Source organism: Macaca fascicularis, chromosome 3 (genome assembly GCF_037993035.2).
Source record: "Macaca fascicularis isolate 582-1 chromosome 3, T2T-MFA8v1.1".
Classification (NCBI taxonomy): Eukaryota; Metazoa; Chordata; class Mammalia; order Primates; family Cercopithecidae; genus Macaca; species Macaca fascicularis.
Window position 1 is genome coordinate 115,533,287 of NC_088377.1, and position 20,736 is coordinate 115,554,022.

General features: G+C 33.8%; 1 protein-coding gene across 26 annotated transcripts in view; it reads left to right on the forward strand.

The window, feature by feature from the left end:
- DGKB (diacylglycerol kinase beta) overlaps window positions 1-20,736 on the forward strand; it is a 764,643-nt gene that overhangs the window by 230,685 nt on the left and 513,222 nt on the right. For all 26 annotated transcript variants that reach the window (XM_005550071.5, XM_065542255.2, XM_065542256.2 and 23 more), the window contains one exon: window positions 7,176-7,274. In XM_005550071.5, coding sequence (XP_005550128.1) covers window positions 7,176-7,274 — 99 coding nt within the window. The remainder of the gene's footprint in view (window positions 1-7,175; window positions 7,275-20,736) is intronic.

Here is a 20,736-nt window from a genome sequence, read left to right on the forward strand (position 1 = left end):
AAACAAGACTAACCAGGGATCTCTGATGGAGTTAAGGCAGAGTCAGAAAGAAGAAAAAAAAAAAAAAAAAAAAAAAAGCTGCCCTCTTACTAAGCTCTCTGAAGTCCTGAGACTTTTAGCCATCCTCAGCGTCATTTTCTATAAACCATGAGTTCCAGGGGTCTTATGGGTATTAAGTTCATAAAACAAACTTGTGCAAATTTTTAAAAAGCTATCATATATCCAGGAGACTATATCAGTTTCTTAAAAGTCACTTCAGCCTCTGTCCAGTTCTGGATTTTAAATTTTAAGCAATTTTAGGGACACATTTACTTAATTATTGATTTCGTGCCTTGGTTAAACAGGATATATTTACCTCAGCACATTTATGTATTTAGTAGTATTTATAGTTTTCTATTGAGCCATTGCATGAAAATTTCAGCATGAAATTGATCTGCTCTTGACTGATGGGTATCTACTACTACTGCTTGCCTTTAAACAACTGAATGTACTTTCTTTTGCTCTTACACTTTCCAGAAAGTACTATGAATATAACAAAGAGCTAGCAGAAGTTATAGAAGTAATGGAATATGGCAGTGCTAGTGCTGGCTTCAGAAAGGCCTATCTGAATGGGTTCCATGAAGAATATATTATAGAGAGAAACAGAAAGAATGAAGCTTGGCTTTCTTTTGGGGTTTGTCCAAAAGCCATTACTTCCTTTTATATATTACTTTTGGAAATGACTTGACTGTTGTAAGACCAACCAGATTCTTAAGATTGTCTCCTCACTTACTAGTTGTGCCATCTTGGGCCGTTTATGTAACCAGTTTGGACAAATTTCCTCATGTGTCAAATGGAGTTAATGGTACCTAAGTTATTAGATTGTTATGAGGATTAAAGGGGCTAAAAAAATCTCTGTAGATATGTTTAGGACAAGACCTCATACATATTAGTGCTCAGTAAGTAACAATTATATCTGTGGGTATTATGAAATACTATTTGGGTGCATATAACCAACCCCTGGTTTCCAGAGGGCACTCCATGAAGAACTTATGTCATTTCTGTCTCACCTGTAGAAGGATGGATAGTTGCCCAGTCTGATTCAGGACAGCACCTGCATGCACTCAAAAAAAACATCCAGAATCCTGTGGTCCTGAATCTCACTAAATCCTAAGCCAAACTGACTGATTTTCATTCCCAAAGACTATTACTACAACTCTCTCATTCTATCAGACCTGGTATTGTCATGCTTCCAGTCACTGGAAAAAAAGTTAGAAGTCCATTTTTTTTTGTTTGTTTTTTTACTTTTGTCTTTTACCTTTATCTCATGTACACAACCTGTCAGTGAGTCTTGTCATTTTCTACTTAAAATATCTCTCTCAGATTTGAGGTTTTGTCTCCGCATTCGCAGCCCTAGTGCAAGCTCTTAGCACCTCTTGACTAGATTAGAGTCAAAATCTCTTGGATCATCTCCCTAACAGAAGGTACTTTTCCTATAATGCAGGCTGCATACCACCTCCAGAAACATCTTCTGAAAATACTGGTTTGTTATATGCCTTCTTTAGCAATCTATAATAGTTCTGTGATAATAAATGCAGCCCTCAACATCCCTTGCCTCAACTTGTTTTTTAGTAGAAATCAGAACCAAACCTAAACATAACTGTATATAATATTCCTCTTCTACACACACCCTCTGCCATAGCTGTGTATTTCTGTTGACAGTCCCTTGAGGAGGTCATGTTTCCCTCATGCCTACTATTTTGTTCATCCCCTTCCCTTGAATGCACGCAAAAGTTAGTAAATTTAAGAACCAAGTTAGGTTACTTGTCTTCCTTGAAATTTTTCTTGACACTAATATATCTTCATTTGGAATAGTTTCTGTACTTATAGTCCACATCCAAAGGAAAAACTCGAATGCTCTCCATTGGTTTCACACTGCAGGGTAACATTGTTTGCAATGTTAACTATAGTCCGCTCCTGTTGCTTGTCCATATCACACATTTTTTCCTAATCACCTGAAGTTCTTGACAAAGCACTGAGTATAGAGAACTCTTCAGTAAGATCACTTTAATCTCTGATATGCTATTCTTACAGTAGAATATTAAATTTCCAACATATGTCCTATTTAAGTTTTGTTTTATAATATCATCCTGTAATACTCAAATCTCCATCAGATATGCAAGTAAGCTTAAACAAACACTTAAGAATCCATTTTCACACCCATATTTCAGTTCATACTTGTGGCTTCTTGATGTACTTTTTGGCCATCTTGTAGGCATAAAATTAGGCTCTTAGAATGAAATTTTCTGTTCATTTGTAAATCTAGCCACTTCAAAATTAAAAATACGAAAAGCTTAAGAAAGGTCAATGGAAAACTGCCTTCTAATATTTAGGCAACCAGTCACTGTGTTTTATATTTCAATTCTCTGTGACAGGCAAAATATTTGCCTCAGTTATCTTTTCTGTCTTGATTACTAACATCCTTAATATCCCACTGCTTATACCTGTTCATTTCTTCTGAAAGTGTGTTTTCTTGACCTTCTTTGTAGAACATGTTGTGAATCATTGCTGGTCAAGGTAAGCTGTCACTGGTCAGGCAGAACTCACCAGGTTGGGAAGTCGAGACATTTTATTTAGGCTTGAAAAAAGAACACCTATTTCATAGAAATGATTTACTAACTTTTGCTATGATCTAGAGATAGTATTATTTATTAAGATACTAAATTCCTAGCAGTAATGTTTAAAAGTTTCCAATGCCATGGAAACATTTCTGCTTCAGCAAATGCCAGTCTTAGGAAGTACTCCAAAACTGCAAAATATTAGGGGCCAGTGTAAAAGGTTAACCAATAAATATGTGCCTCCAAATCAGGCCTTCACATTTTTCTTTAGAAGAATAGTTTATTTCTCTTCTTATTTTCCTCTAAATTCCTATGAACACTTATTTTCTATTTTTCCTCCTTTTGACTTCTTAGATTTCATTTTCTTCTCTGACCAGCACAGCCACTCTTTCCTCAACTCCAGCCATAACTATATGCTGGCACACATGCACACAGACATCCGCACACTTTCTTTTTCTTTTTATCTTGAGACAGCTTTTTCTAATAAACATAGATCTGGCTCTAAATTAGGTGCTACTGGAAGTTGTCATAAACTCTGAAATTATTTCCAAGTGTTTAATTCACTTCCAGGAAAAGCTGGTTTCTATTATATGACTTTGCTACATATGGCACTGAATCTCTTAACATGAATGGGAATTTCTGGCTGTATATTTAAAAATGAGCTAAGGATTTCTATGCCTTAGCTTGAAAAAAATACAAAGATAACTGAACAAAAATGTTTTTTTTTAAATTTTAATTAGTAAACAATCCCTTTTCTCTGGTGAGCTATTGGTTATTTTACTCAAGAGACAGCATCTTCAATCATTAGTTTATTTCTATTCTTGATGAGAATCTCTGTGTTTAGGATTTTGCTGATTTGGGATACAGGTTATCTTTAAAACAATTGTCAGTCTTCAGCATCTTATTTACACTGAGAAGGACTCAGCTGTGTCTTTTACTTATATTCTTGTCCATGAAATATGGTAACAAGTTTAAGCAACTTTTTATTGTTGATGATATTTACTTATTATTTTTTTAATTTTTAATTTTTGTAGTTACTTAGTAGGTATATACATTTATGAGGCACATGAGATGTTTTGATACAAGAATTCAATGTGAAATAAGCACATCCTGGAGAACGGGGTATCCATCCTTTCAAGCATTTATCCTTTGAGTTACAAACAATCCAATTATCCTCTTTAAGTTGTTTTAAAATGTGCAATTAAATTATTACTGACTGTAGTCACCCTGTTATGCTATCAAATAGTAGGTTTTATTCATTCTTTCAAACTATAAAAAGCTTTTTATTGAAGGAAAATGTACATACAGAAAAGCATTTATATCCAAAGGGCAGAGCTCGATGAATTTTCCCCAAATGAATATTCTATAAGCAGTACCTGATCAGGAAACAAAATATTATCAGTATCTTAAAGTAAAAAAAAATTGTAGCTTTTGAATTCTGTTGTATAATTTTGTTGATTTTTGCTTTTTAAAATAGACTTTATGATTTAGAGCAATTTTACGTTCACAGCAAAAATGACGTTTGCTTTTACACTTTATAGGTAGTCCTGAAAACGATATGCATTTTTCACACTGGCTTTCACATTGTATATTTTTTCCTCAAGTATACCTCCAAGAAATATGATGCATAAACTAAACCTGTCATACTAATTTGACTCACAACCTGTAAAATGATCCCTACTCCTACTGTGATGCCCTCAGTTTTAACAATCTTTGCTACAAACAACGTCATAATGTTGATGGTTATGCAAATATATTTATTAGCTGCCAGATTCTAGTCTTAATACAAGCATAAGGTATTCCTGCATATTAGCAAGTATGGTCTTCTTGGTTAGGAGAATTTTCTTGCATTGTGTGACTCTGTTTAACAGATGATAATATGGTTACTAAACTTATAGATCCTACTATGTCTGGGGGAGTGCCTTATGACTGCCTAGACAAAACTCAGGGATCTGGACTACAGTGGCAATCAAACCGGGAAATCCCATACTAGCTTTATTTGACTCTGCAAAGGCCAGAATTTCATGGGATGGATTGTCAGTACCTATGCTCGGAAACTCCCAAACCCCCATATACAGAGTTGTCCCTTCACACACACTCTGGTAAGCTCATCTATTGCATGAATCGATCTGAGTCTTCGATTCTTTCCTTCCATCTGGGAAACTACTCTAAATGCCCCCAAATTATCATTAAATTACTTTTATTTTTGCCATCCTTTCTTACATCAGTAACCCTCAAATAACTATACAGAGAGCTTAGTCGTCCCTTACCATATCAGTTGCAAATTGTTGGAAACACATGGATGGAGGCGTGGAGGAGGCTGAGGCCTCTGACTATGCATCTGTAGTCAGTGTTGGCATGAGACTCAGTATGTCCTGCCCCTGTGGCCTTCAGAGTCACATGTTTAGCTTTACAATGTAATCAAGAGTAATATTTCAACACTTTCTTGCTGTAAACACAAATAGATTTTTAACTTGGATCTGTTTTTTGTAGAGAGTTCTTAGAGTCTGTTTTCTCAGTTTTAAGAAAGTTGCCCAAGATTAAAGAGTAAAAGCTCTTTCTCTGTGACATCCATAGTGCAGCAGAGTCTTAAGATCCATAGTCTTTGTTTGGTTTTAGTGCAGTTTTCATAGTACTGGGTTTATTAGTTTTTTAGGGCTGCCGTAACAAAATGCCATGAAATAGGTGCCTAAAACAACAAGAATGTATTCACTCATAGCTCTGGAGGCTAGAATTCCAAATGTCAGCAGGTTATCCTCCCTCTGAAGGCTTTCTGGAAGAATCTTTTTCTGCTTCTTCCTAGCTTCTGGTGGTTTCCAGCAATCCTTGGAATTCTTTGTCTTACAGTGCATCACTGAGATCTTGACCTGTGTTATCAGATGGCCTTCTCCTCTCTGTACCATTGTCTCTCTTTCCAGATTCTCCTCTTCTTATAAGGACACCAGTCATTGGATTAGGGTCCAGCTAAACTAACGTATTAATTTAAATACATCTAGAAAGACTCTATTTCCAATTAATCTCACATTCAAAGGTCCCAAAAGTTAGGACTTCAACATATCTTTTGGGGGGAATTGATCCATCCCAATACTTGATAATCTATTAACTCTAAATCCAAACATCCATGGCCTTGGCATACTCTAAGAAAGTTAATTACTAAGTCCAATATATTAATAATACATTTTAAATCAGTCACTAATTTTATTTTGAGGAAACTATGCATTTTAATTTGCTCTGAGTATCTGTTTGTTTAGTTCTATTGTGCATTTAACTGCTTCTCTATCTTCAATACTTCTTGACTCTTGACAAAGACCAGTAGTGCCTAATATGATTAAATCACTTTTTTATAGAGAAGTTTATATGCCCCTGAGAAGTAGAGCTGCTAATTATGGATGAACGTGTTAAGATACTTTTATTTCATGTAATGTAACCTAATGTGCATTAATTATAGTGCAAGTCACCTTCACTCCAATTCAGGGAGCTAGCATGACAACAGTTTTAGATTCTAGGATGGCAGAAATACCTCTTTGATACTGTTCTATTACTAAAAATAAATCAACACTCATTAGACTCCTATGCTTAGTTGATAATTAACTGCTCACAAAGGTATGTATGTTGTGGAAATTAATGCAGCCAAGGCTTAAATGGGGTAGCTTTTCATTCAAAATGAAAAAATAATATGGCTCTTTTTTGTTTTAAACATGACATGTTATCTTATTGAAATGTATTTTTTTTCTAAAATATGAATAGTTCATATCAAATGGATGGATAGTACAGAAGGGAGAAATCTCTAGATGCCTTCAAGCAAGTATTATTTTACCAAATCTGTGTAATTCTTTAAAAAACTAACACTTCAGTTTTAAAACATCACTATTTAAAACACCATGTTATAACACCTTCATGTAAACTTATGACCAGGTTAATAAAAATATTAGTTTTGGATCATACATATCAAAAAATAAATAGGACATTGTATGATTATATACTAACTTAATGTTGAGCTGATAAATACAATATAGAGATAAATTTTTATAATCATAATCATCTTCTTTTATTTATATCCTGCTCCTACTGAGATGAATCTCTGGTTACATTTACATATTGAATTACAAAGTTAAAACTAATGATGGGATCAATTATGCCCCATACTGAGCTGTGCACTTTGGAATGACTTTGAGAAAACAGGAGGGTCAAAAAAAAAAAAAAAAAAGCATACACAGGCACAGTGGTTTCAAGATTATGCTAACAGATAAGCAAAGGAAGAACTGTAATGGACAATAATTTGTGTTTGTCAAAGAAATTAGGCTTCTTTGGTGCAAAACCTAAAGTACATTTTTAATATAAACATTTCTGAGAATTACAAAATGTATAGAATGGGTCACAGAAGCTGCTGAATGGTTTATTTAGGGTACATATATAAGGACAAATGTATTACGAATTATTGTATGACTGTTTATTTGTTCTTATAATTTCTTTATTGTACTTTTAATGTGTTTGCTGTGTCTCAATTGAAATATAGTTTCCCCCATGTTAGACGTTGTCATGTAGAATTTGACACTATCCCCTTTTCTCTTTTTCTAGCTGCATAATAAATGTGCTTCTCATCTAAAACCTGAATGTGACTGTGGACCTTTGAAGGACCATATTTTACCACCCACAACAATCTGTCCAGTGGTACTGGTGAGTTTTTCCTTATCATTCTGCTATAACTCAGGGTTGCTGTGACTAATCAGTATCGTATACCATTAAAAGCTTCTAGAGATAATTTTTCATCAATCAAGGTAGAAGTATATAGATCTAAAATACATCATTCCTCTGGAACAGAACACCTTTGCCCACTATATTTCCTTTTTCCTTCATGTCACAATACGCTTTTTAGAACGGTATGCTTGAACTGAAGCTTACTCAGGTTTTATCACTTAGTCATGCTGTACTTACCAGGAATTGTAAAGGCAGAACACTTCAACATTTTATATATTTTATAGATCTAGCTTCCCAGAATAATGAAATTATTCTTATGGGCAATTTTGCTGGAGATGCACATTGTGTGTCTGCAATGTCGAGGGCTCTCATCTAGGTTAGAGGCTACCTAAAGTGATGATACAACCATGAAGAAAGTTATGCACTGCTATTGCTGTGTTTTAAAAAATTTGTATTGAACAATAAATTTAACTACCTGCAAAATAATTACTTAATTCAATAAATATAGAAGTGAAAATGCATGAGTAAAGTAACTCTGAAAAAAACGAACCTTGGTAGGAAGAGAAGCAGATACTCAAACAATATTCATATTCAAAATCCAAATTGCCTCAAAAGTTAAACAGTTATTTCAAAAAACAAACTATTTTATATCCATGATGCACTTCTCATTTTGAAAAAAACAACATGGAAATTAAATGGCTGGAACTTCCATTTGATATAATAAAATTATAACAACTAAGAAATGTTAGAAAAATACTTTTCTAAAGGTCAACCTAGAAATTAATCATATTACTCATTTTGTACCACTTGTGATTCATTTTGTAATTATATCTGTAAAATACTGGTTGTATTTTAAATGCCTTTATTTAAAAAAATTATTAAAAACTCTTCATTTTCTCAAACTACAAAAATAGAGGAAAAGAAAATACCTCAGTATTGCTGAGTATAGCAATAACTAATTCTAAATTTCCTTTCTTCATGTAAGGTTTGTTAGACATCCTATGGTAAATAAGATTAATTAAATATAATGAGAGCCATATATAAATACTTTACATTTTAGGTTAATTTAGTGTTGTTTTTATTCATTTAAGTATTGTCTTGAAGACTTCTAGAATTTTTGTATTATTTATATTCTTCTTTTAAAATACAGCAATTTTATTGGTTTAGATGCATTTTTTATCTCAGATGTTAACTCTAAGATGAGATCTGCGATTCCTTCCTACTATCCATCTGCCTGTGCAAAAAGACCCCCCTCAGTTCATTGAGTCTGGGGACTGCCTCCTTGACCCGCTTATGTCAATCCCTAGTTATATAAATTCAAACATAAGGTGTATTCTTTTTGTTATGCTATCACTTCTTTGTTTGAGAGAATCAAATGTAAAGAGCATGTGTATGTGAATTTTCTTGTCTTTGAACAATCTTGCAAAACCTTTCATTGCTACTTTTAGACATTTTTTATTCTGAAGATTTATCTCCAATGATTAAATATCCCCACAGTTTTAATACTGATTTGCATCTCACCGTTTGCTGTTTACCATTTTTGTGGTACTATCTACTCTGAAGTGTGTGATGACTATTGAGCATTCATCCTTCCAAAATGTCTACCTTTCATTGACTTCCATTATACCTCACTCCTGGTCCTTTCTCTGTTTCTCTGGATACTTGCTTCCAGTATCTTTCCTGGGTTCACAATGTCGACATGCCCATGTTGGTGCATCCCTGGATTCTACCGTCCTATGTCATGGCGTTCCTCTCTCAGTATTCTTCTCGATGAGATCTTGTTTATTCAGTTGATTGTATTACCATGTTAATTTATATTCAGCTCATCCTCCTAAATTCCAAACCTAGAACTGCCACTTGCAGGACCCATATTATTTTAAGTGTAACATTCCCAATATATTATTATTACTGAAATAATTATACCTCTTTTGATTGAACATATATACTATCCCAGGGACTATGCTAAAATATTATTTAATTTTTCAGTAAATATTCATTGCATGCCTAGTATGTGCCAAACAGTATTATAGGTAGGAAAGAAAACATTAAAAGCAAAGGTAAATCTTTGCTTTTATGGAGGTTACATTCCAGCAGGGGTAATGTAGACAATAAACAATAAAAATAAATAAATTATTTAGTACCTGGTTGTACTAAAATATATAAATAGAGTAGAATGTTGATTCCTGAAGATATGAAGAGGGGAGGACTGGGGAGATGTTGGTCAAAGAGTACAAAATTGCAGTTATGTAAGATGAATAAGTGTAGAAATCCAACGTACAGCATGATGACTATAGCTAATATTGTATAACATGGCTGGGCACGGTGGCTCACCCATGTAATCCCTGCATTTTGGGAGGTCGAGGTGGGTGGATCACTTGAGGTCAGGAGTTCAAGGCCAGCCTGGCCAACATGGTGAAACCCCATCTCTACTAAAAATACAAAAAAATCAGCCGTGCGTGGTGGCAGGTGCCAGTAATCCCAGCTACTGAGGAGGCTGAGGCAGGCGAATCTCTTGAACCCAGGAGGTGGAGGTTGCAGTGAGCCAATATTGCACCACTGCACTCCAGCCTGAGTGACAGAGTGAGACTCTGTCTCAAAAAAAAGTATATATATCTATATATGTGTGTGTGTGTGTGTGTGTGTGTGTGTGTGTATACAAAGGTAACTATATGAGGAGATGGATATGTTAATTTGCTTGACTATAATAATCACTTCACTATGAATATTTACATTATTGAAAACAAAATAACAACAAATTTATTTATAGATCAAATTGGCATTTATTCATGAATTAGGACAGCCTCCATTCTACAGAGTAGAATGAGAGCTCCCACTAGACCTAGAACAGTGGATTTTGTAAGGTGGGAACAAGAAACACAACAATACAAAACAAAAGCTGATTGTTTGACATCATGTTATTTCAGGTTACTCTTTAGGTAAAGAGTTAAAGCAGAGGTTACATCCTTATTATACCAAGTCAGGTAGACTGGAATTTCACATTTTCAGAAACAACTGATGTGTTCGGGGATCAGTTTGCTTCCTTAAAATTTCAGCTTGATTATGTGACACTTTAGTACAAGTTGTTTGTACTAAAGTTTGGTTTACATTTTGGTTTGGTCTGGTCTGTTGGGACCTCCTGTAGGAGCTCAGTCCAAAACAATGGCCTTTGATAATTTTTATTTAACAATATCAAAACATTAATTGTACAGTAATCATATGCCTTAAATACATACAATAAATAAGTACTGGTTTTGTTTAAATTGTTAAGGGAAAAATCAAAGCAGAGAAAGAAGAAATGTTGGTTTGCAGTGATAAAAGAGGCAGTCAAGATATTCACTGACGAAATAGTTGAGTAGAGTTGAGTGATTTGAGGGAGTCACCCCTGTAGCTATCTGGGGACATAACTTCACTGACAGATTCTGAGGCAGTAGACACTTGACGGATCTCAAAGGCATTGGGGGGTTTAGTGACTAGCCCTGAGTGTATAGGAGGAAAAATAGGAGTTCAAAGTTATCATAAGATTTTTATATTGAGTGGGACAATTTAGGCCATTGTAAAATCTTTAGCCTTTACTCTGAATAAAATAGGAAGCCATTAGAGGACTCTGACCAGAACCAGAACTTATCTGACTTATATTTTAAAAGGAACAGTCTGTGCTGTGTTGAGGGGGCAACAGTGGCAAAAAGATATAACACTTCTGTTTTCTCAAAGAAATAGAAAGCTGGGTGAGTAGCTACAGTGAGGATGGTGCAAGATGTATAAGAAGCCTGTGGGAACAAAATGGATCAAAGAAACAGTGTGATTTTCAAGGAGAAAAGAGCAGCTACCTCTGGTTAGTAATCATCCATTTAGTATACAATTCCAGTCAGCTTGGATGAGTATATGTCTCTACTCATATTCATTCATATTTATCTAGTTACATTCCAGCTTTATGAATGGAATAGGCATAGCCTAGTCTTCATGTGACTTTTTTGGCAAATGTGATATACAGAGAGGGCAGCCAGAGAGTTGAGAATATATGCAAAGGAGTAATTGTAAGGCTTAACCTTGGAATTTAAGCTGGAAATAAGGGAAGTAAGGACATTAAATATGAGGTACAGTAATAGATTTTAGGAATAGTACATTGTAAATTACAGTGAAGTCAAAGGTTGTTGGAATCAAGGATAATGGTGTCAGGTTGAGAGTGAGTGAGGTAGGAATTGAGATTATGAAGGAGTATATTTATAAGTAACACAATCTATGAATTCATTTTGTTTTCACAGTGACAACATAAGATAAACATTATAATTGTTTCCATTTTACATATGAGGAAACTGAGAAACAAAGAGGTTAAGTAAATTTCCCAGTGTCCCATGAGTAGTACTTGGCAATTTAGAAGTGGAGCCCGAGTGGTTATCACTCTAGAGCTGTGCTCCGAGATTTTCATCGCCACCCTTTCTCCAAATCCCAATAGAGAGATTTTATCTGTCATATCTCAGCTACTGGATCCTTCACACCCCACCTTTCCCAAACTAGAAACCTAAGCAGCATTTTTGATTTCTTTTCTGGAATATCAGATTACTCAATTCTATTTTAATGTTCTTAATCCTGCCTCTTTACTTCAGCCCAACTGTGACTGTCTCATATACCAGCCTTACAAATTTTCTTTTAGGATTGTCCCAGTAGCTTCCTTGTGAATACCTCCTTTCTGTACACCCCAACCTGCTTCCTGGGTCAACTTTCAAAGAATGCAAATATCATAAGTCTCTCTCAGTCATAAAATATTTTTGGTGATTCCCTATTTGAATCCCAAATGCTCTAAAATGGTAAACAAGGCTCTTTAACTGGATTAACCTACTCATTCTCTCCTACAGTACTTTATCCACTGGAAATCAAGGATAATTGAACTGCTCGTAATTCTTTAAGTATACCTGTTCTCTCAAGCCTTTGGGGTCTCGTATGTGTTAATAAATCAATCTAAATCACTTCGCTTTAAAATTTTGCCCACCTCGCTAAGTAAGAATTAAAAGGTTACTTTCTTGTCATGGAATAAAAATATTGACAATTGTACACATTAACTATTGATCATACTTCAAACAAAGTAATGAAACTGTTCTGCCCACAAAATTGCTTAATCTGCTCCAGCTTATAGGCTCTGAGCCTTTTTAGTCTGTGAATCTTCAGTAACTTTCCAGGAATAATTTCACACTTCATGACCTGTAGCCCTTCATTTAAAGCAAATCATTAGTCCTGACATATATCATGTTGTTTTGTTTTTTATTTTTTAATACCAGTTTCTTCTTTAAGAAATTGTATGCCACAGTTTCTTGTGCTAATCTTCTGTAAGAGGAGCAAGTGAGGTTCAGACTCAGTTAATACAAAGTGGATATTGATATTATCTCTATCATATTACAGAAAATATTAAAGAACTTAAGATGCCTATTTTATTTTTTTCCTTAGTCTTTGACTCTGTAGTTAGGAACTGGTTATCGAATGACCTCTATAAATACAGCGTGGGTCCTTAATTTCTGGTTGAAGCTCACATAACCTTGTAACTTAATGACATATCACAAGGTCAAGATCCATAGCCAATGTCTTCTTATATTTTTGAACACCTTCTCCAGCGTCATTAAAAAAAAATTTGTACCATCCTTCTCAGCCTTTCCATCCCTCCCCAATAGTTGTTTTAAGCTGTAGGTTAATGATTCAGTAGATATATGCTCACCATTTCCAGAGGTTAGCAAGGTAAGCATATCCTCTGCACTGATGAAATGCTTTTTATAAGCATGCACTACAAATGGCTTCCACAAATAATTGACCTTGATAATGTCTATTGCCATAAAAATTGGTTAAAATCAAGTAGTCTGAAATTAAAATCATTATCAGATGATTTTTTTCATTCAAATAAAAATTAAACAATGATTCCCTACATCATATATAATTAGTTTTCTGAGGTTGTAATTGGCATCCCGTATCTTTTGAAAGTACTATCAAAAACCTGTATTACTTAAAATTTATTTAATGCGGGATTTAGTCAAGATTTTTCCATAACTGTGTTTAGGTACTTAGAATGCTTTAAAAAAAAAATGTTCTGGTAACAATTATAGCTATAGTTCATTTACTGCCATATTGAAGACAGATCAGAAACTGTTTACAAAGATAGATTTCCTTAAATCCTCCCCTTATTGTACTTCCAAACAAATGTAGGATGAATCCCAACTCATCGAGACTCATAAGCTGCTTAATTTCTATAAAAGGCCATTAACCCTTCCCAGTTGATTGTCAAAACAGATGTTCTGCCTTTAATAGAATATATTTAAAAACTGCATTCTTGGTTCTTGCTACAGATAACACACTGAAATCTTAGCTGTCCAATCCAAAACAAAATGACATTGCAAATAAATTTTAATAATCTCACATGGAATATGGCCTAATGAGGCCATATGCAAGCCACTCACTCTTCTATGTTCTAATTTACCCCTAACTCAAGACAGATGTAGTCTATGTTGTTTTAGCCCTTTGCAGTTTTGCTTAAATTAAATTGGGCTTCAACAATTATGTCATCAGCCTGCAATGAAAGGGATTTTTAAAAATTAATCATATAAAACTCCCTATTTTAACAAAAAAAGGTATGTTGGAAAATCCTTCATTACCTGACAAAAGTTCTTCTCAATTCTGTTTATCATGGTGTTATCTCTTAGACTTCATCTGTCATTACCATCATGTTTCATTTTTTTTGTACTTAAGAAGCTTACAGTTAAATTTATACTAACATTGAAATATGATGTTGGAATATACGTTATTTATTTGTATGTTTTATTATATAACTTTATTACTATTCTATTCATAAGTTTCTCTTCTGTTTCTCTATAATGGCTTAAGTTCATACTTTTAAAATTATTTTGGATAGTACATAAATTTGTGAAGTCACAGAAATAGATGAACTAGGCCTATAGAATCCCTTTGATTTTAGAGTAATCTCATAGAGTAAGCTACAAATCTGATCAATTTCTCTAGAATTATATTTTAGTTTTATATTCATTCTAAGTTTTATATCTTTTTTATAAGGTAAAGTGGCTCTATAAGAGTGCACATGTTTATGTAATTATTTTTCAGTTTTGGAGGGGCTTTTGTTCAATTAATTCTGCCACTATCAAACTATCACAAGAACAGAAAACCAAACACCGCATGTTCTCACTCATAGGTGGGAACTGAACAATGAGATCACTTGGACTCAGGAAGGGGAACATCACACACCGGGGCCTATCATGGGGAGGGGGTAGGGGGGAGGGATTGCGTTGGGAGTTATACCTGATGTAAATGACGAGTTGATGGGTGCAGCACAGCAACATGGCACAAGTATACATATGTAACAAACCTGCACGTTATGCACATGTACCCTACAACTTAAAGTATAATAATAATAAATAAATTTAAAAAAAAAAGAAGACTTGAGATATCTCATGACAAAATCACATTTTAAACTTTGAAGAGTAAACTCGAGCAGATTATCACAAAAATCATTTCTGTTGTATTTACCTCCATGATTTAGTTTTGTTTTCTGTGTGTACGCATTTTGTGTTATAATTTAAAAACAATGTTATTATTTTAATTTAACTTTTAGGTTCAGGGGCACATGTACAGATTTATTATATAGGTAAACTTGTGTCATGGGGGTTTGTTGTACAGATTATTTCATCACCCAGGTACTAAGCCTACTACGCATTAGTTATTTTTCCTCATCCTCTTCCCCCCACCCTCCGCCCTCCGTCGTTGTTGCCCTTTAGCTGTCCATGTGTTCTCATCATCCAGCTCTCACTTATAAGTGAGAACATGTGGTATTTGGTTTTCTGTTCCTACATTAGTTTCCTAAGGAAAATGGCCTCTAGCTCCATCCATATTCTTGCCAATAACACAATCTATCTTGAAGAGCAAGGTTCTTAATTCTCTAACAAAGAGGTTAATTACTTAGCCATTTTTTCCATATCAATATCAATATTTTAGTGTCGATAAATTGGAACCATGAATGACATAGTTTTAATATGCTGATTATTTAAAGTTGAAGTTGTATAATATATAAGTAACCATTGTTTTATACAAATTGTGATTTTTATTTCTTAAAGGTACCTTAAAGATCATTGCATTATTTTATATACAACATCTGCATTGCCAGCTTCCTACTGTTTATACTTCCTCTGTTTCCTCTTTCCTTCCTTCTTTCTTTTCTTCCTTTTTCTTCCCATTAATTTTTACTAAAGTCACTGGAGCTAAACATCCAGATAAGAGCAGTTCTCTTCTCTCCTGCAATTCAGAGTAAACTAGATGAAGCATCCAAAGAGATTAAATATTATGGTGTGATAAATATTCACTTATAGGAGCTCTAGAGGTGGGACTCTTAATCCATCCTAAGGGTAAACAGTAAATGTCTGAGCATAAATAAGTATTTTGAAGCAAATTGTAATGTGACATTTACATAAATAGTCTCAGTGACAAGATAGTACATAGTGTGATCATGAAACTCCAAAATATTTTTTAAAGGTTATGTGTAAGGGTGAGGCTGGAGAGGGAGGTCCAAGATAATGGCTTCCTGGCCTGTCTTGTCAAGGAGATTGGCTTTATCCAATATAAATATGAGCTTAAATGATTAACTTTGTGTTGTAGGAAGACATCTTTGCTAGCAATGTGGTGTAAAATAAATGTAAAACAGGGAGCAGAAGAGATATGAGAGTATCAGTGGGAGATTGCAATGTGAATAGTCAAGATACACCAACAGAGGAAGAAAATTAGGTAACCAGGAGAGAAAACTGTAGCAGAGAGTAGAATATTAGGATTTGATGTGATTTCAAAATAGATTATTTTCAGATGATGGTGAGATCCAATATGCAGCCATGAATCTGAGTGGCTCAACTGATGTGCAGGGGATGTTCATTAGATTTTAGAAAGTAAGGGAACTCTGAGAATGGCTTATTGGATTTTATCCTTAAAACCACCCAGGATAGTTGCAGAGTCTTAAAAATAGTTTTTACTTGACAGTATGAATAAGGGTAGAGAGGAGAACTATTAGATTTCATGAACCTCGAATGTAAAGAGAATCTACTTTGGAGCTGGACAAGTGGTAATTTTGATGGAAGGCCAATATATTGCCCTTAAAACTATAGCACTTGAAAGGATTGGGAGAGGGAGCTGCCTCTTTTCAGAAGTGTTATTAGCAAAAGTGGCAATCATTTGGAGAGGAGAGGATAATTTGTTTTATTGCACAATGGTTCCAGAGAGTCCAGTGAAAAGTTTGAGAAAAGAGGAGAAGTGTGGAAGATTGATGAGAGAGAGAGAAAGGAAGGGAGGAAGGAAGAAAGGAAGGGAGGAAGGAAGTAAGGCAGGCAGGCAGGAAGGAAGGAAGTGGGGGAGGGAAGGAGGGAGGGAAGGAAGAAAAGAAGGAAGGAAGGAAGGAAGGAAGGAAGGAAGGAAGGAAGGAAGGAAGGAAGGAAGGAAGGAAAGGAGGGGAAAAGAAAGAAGAGACGGAAAGAAAAGAAAGAAGAGATGGAAAGAAAAGAAAGAAAGAAGAGAAAGAAAGAAGAGAGACTAATGATAGCCAGAAAGTGTAGAAGACTAGAGTCCCGAGTTCTAACATGAACTCCTAATCTGTGGGCAAGTCATTTCCATCCAATAGTTTCAGAATGTTGACAAATGACTTGTGTATGAAATATAAAAAGAATTTATATAAATCAATAATAAGCAAACAATTCAATTGAAAAGGGCAAGGGACCTAAACAGGCATTTGAACTAAGTCTATCTATAAACCACCTATAAACATATGAATATGTACTCACCATTATTACTTATCAAGAAAATTGATATTAAATATCAGGAGATAACACTAGACACTGAAGAGAATGATACAAGCACATTAAAAAGCCTAAGCTTTGTTAAGATGGAGCCAAATTGTTCATCCATTGCAAGTGAGAGAGTAAATTGGTTCAGTCACCTTAGAACTCTGGCAATATACCATTTGTATTTTAATCCTGGGATTTTCACTAGCTTTGTGTTAAGAAGCAAGCTATTAACATTTTGTCCCTCTGCATTCCATTTATAAATAAAATCAAATGAGTTAATTCATGAAAATTGCTAACAACTATGCATAGCTGGTGGTGAGTGCTAGGATATCATATAATATTGCTATTATAAGTGTTATGCTGTAATTTGAAAAGTGAATTTTAACATTCTATTATACCATAACTATGTACTCAAAAAAATTTTAAAATAATAAAGAAAAATAATGTAAACACTTAAAAACCTGTGATACAGCTATATAAGAAGAATCACAATTAATATATAAATAGAAACACTATTAAAATTACCTTCCTGGTTTTTAGATTTTTTTTCACCTTTTTAAAGTTTACCTGAATATACCATGTGGCATTCTATTTTAACACTTAATTTGATATCATTAAATGTTTATGTATTTCCACATACTATGGGACATCACTATTAATGCTTGCATAATCTCATTAAGTAAAGATGTCATATTTTAGTTGAAACTGTTTTTATCTAGCATCTTTTCAATTCCTCATTGTGTGATTATAAGTAACATGATAGTGAACATCTTTATGAAGAATAGTTTCTTCTGGCCGTTCTCTACTCAAAAGTGCAAAGGATCATTTTTCCCACACTGTGTTATTTTGTCCTACAAATTATTTAGCTTTTACAGTTGTTTAATTCTTTCTGTACTATAAAACCATTCCTAATGAAGAAAATAATGATTAAATATTTCCTAAAACAGAAAATTTGCCTTAGAATAGAAACTTATTTACAATTTTGAAATCATTTTTAGATGATTATTTATCTCACTTTTGAACTTAACTATATTATTACTATCCATTAGCAGGAAATGGTGGGATGTGAAACAATGAACATGTGCAACACTATATCCCTTTAGACCAGTTATGGTGTGTTCTTCCTGGAATACATTCTCTTGTTATAATATCTGATGAACCTTTAAGAATAGAGTTGATACAATGAGAACACATGGACACAAGAAAGGGAACATCACACCCCAGGGCCTGTCGAGGGGTCGGGGGTTAGGAGGGGGAGAACATTAGGACAAATACCTAATGTATATGGGGCTTGAAACCTAGATGATAGGTTGATAGGTGCAGCAAACCACCATGGCACATGTATACCTGTGTAACAAACCTGCACATTCTGCACATGTATCCCAGAACTTTAAAGTAAAATTTTAAAAAGCAAGAATAGAGTTAATAAAAATATCATCAAAATAAGTTATGAAGCTTATTAGTTCACAGAAAGGACAACAAAACTATTTGAAAATGTATATTTTAAAATATTGTTTAGTTTTCAAATGAATTAATCCTGTTTTACTCTTGTAAACATAATTTTTAAAATTATAAATATTTATTAAAATTATAAATATAAAATTATAAATTTTATTATTTATTGATACATAATATTTGTACATATTTATGGGGTACATGTAATATTTTATAACATGCATAAAATGTGTAAAGATCAGGTCAGGGTATTTAGGGTATACATCACCTTGAGTATTTTATTATTTCTTTATGTTGGGAAGTTCTCTCTTCTAGCTATTTTGAAACATACAATGTGTGAAACTATTGTCATCCTACTCTACTATTGAATATTAAAATTTATTTCTTCTATCTAACCACGTGTTTGTATCCATTAACCAACCTTTCTTTATCCTCCTACTCCATAAACATGCAAACTCTTCCCATCCTCTGATAACCATCATTCTACTCTCTACCTGCATGGAATTAACTTTTTAACTCCCACATATGAATGAGAACATGTGATATTAATCTTTCTGTGCTTGGCTTATTTCACCTATCATAGTGACCTCCAATTCCATCCGTGTTGCTGAAACTTAAAATGGTTCCAGTTCTACATCTCTTTTTTCTTCACTGTAACTCTGAAAACTTGGCTAAGTTGTGATGTTGCTGAAGGAGCGATCTACGTATCTCTACCTATAACACCCTCAGAAAACCATATGTCATATTAACTTCTCCTCTTCTTCCGATGTTGCTTGCTCTTCCACAATTTTAAGAATTCTACTAAATTATGCATTGTAAATATGGTGATTAAGTCTTAAATAGCATAGAGTATGTTAAATCTTTCCTTAGAGCATGTGTTTAACTAAGTCATTATTTCTCAGCAATGTCAGAAAGTTTGTTAGGAAGTAGAAGTATGGTATATGTGTCTTTCTCACAGCTCCAGTAGTATGGAAACTTTCTGTATATTTTTTCATTAGACTTAATTCTAATCAGCAAGAGTTGATCATGACAATCCCAATGCTACACATCAGCTAATTCAAGGAGGATGGGAAATACTCAAATCCTCTGTGATTCTGAAATTTGAAATTTGAATTCTCTGTAATGTTGTTTCTAGGCTAGTTATAAAACTTCCAGAAATGCAGAGTCTGGTTGGGAGGTGTGAACATATAACTAAGGATGTATCATACTGCACTGAGCTTCAACTTTTATTTCACATCATTATGGCTGTTTCACCCTTCTTTTAAATTTACCTCTTTAACCTTTAAGCAAAGTTACTGAAGTCATCTATTTTCTTGAAATCCTATGTCATCTACCGAAGGTTTGTGCCTATGCAACATTCTTTTTTGTTGAAAGAGCAGGGATAAAGCACATTGTCAGCTCTCAATAAATGTTTCATCAGTGTCATTACTTAATATTCATTTAATTAATATTCATTATAGATCAATTCATAATTGTCATCATAGTAATGATAGGCAAAAAGAAACCTCATTTTTCCATATTTTGGAAATCTAACTCAGACTCAGTTTCATGGTATTATTCATAAAGGATAGCTGCTTTTTATTTATTTAATTTTTTAAATGTGTAGGATTACATTCTCACTGATTCAAATTCTGGAACATATTAAGAACTAGGGTGCTAATACTATTTATAAAATATGTTTAAATCCATTCTGGTTTAAAATATTCTACATGTACATATATTTTAAAGAGACATAGCATAAGAAAACTGGAAGGGACCCAGCCTCACTAACTGATGATTTGATCATCTTACCCTTGGGAGGTTAACCAACCATTTATCTGTTACATTGTCTTATATTGGTTTTATTGCTTTCTGACAAACTATCTTTACATTGAACTAGTTTATATTATGTAAAATATGTATAATTATAAACAGGGTCTAGTCTAAAAGAAAAAGTTCTAGTGTTATGCACAATTGTTTTTGTTTCTACCTAAGTGCCTAAGGTAGGGTTGTATACTTAAAGGGTTTTTTTAAACAGGGATATGTGTGTGTGTGTATATCCTATATATTTACTATATATATAGGATATTTGTGTATATATATAATATATACTGTATATATAGGATGTGTGTGGATATATATCCTATATATACTGTATATATAGGATATTTGTGTGTATATCCTATATATATACTGTC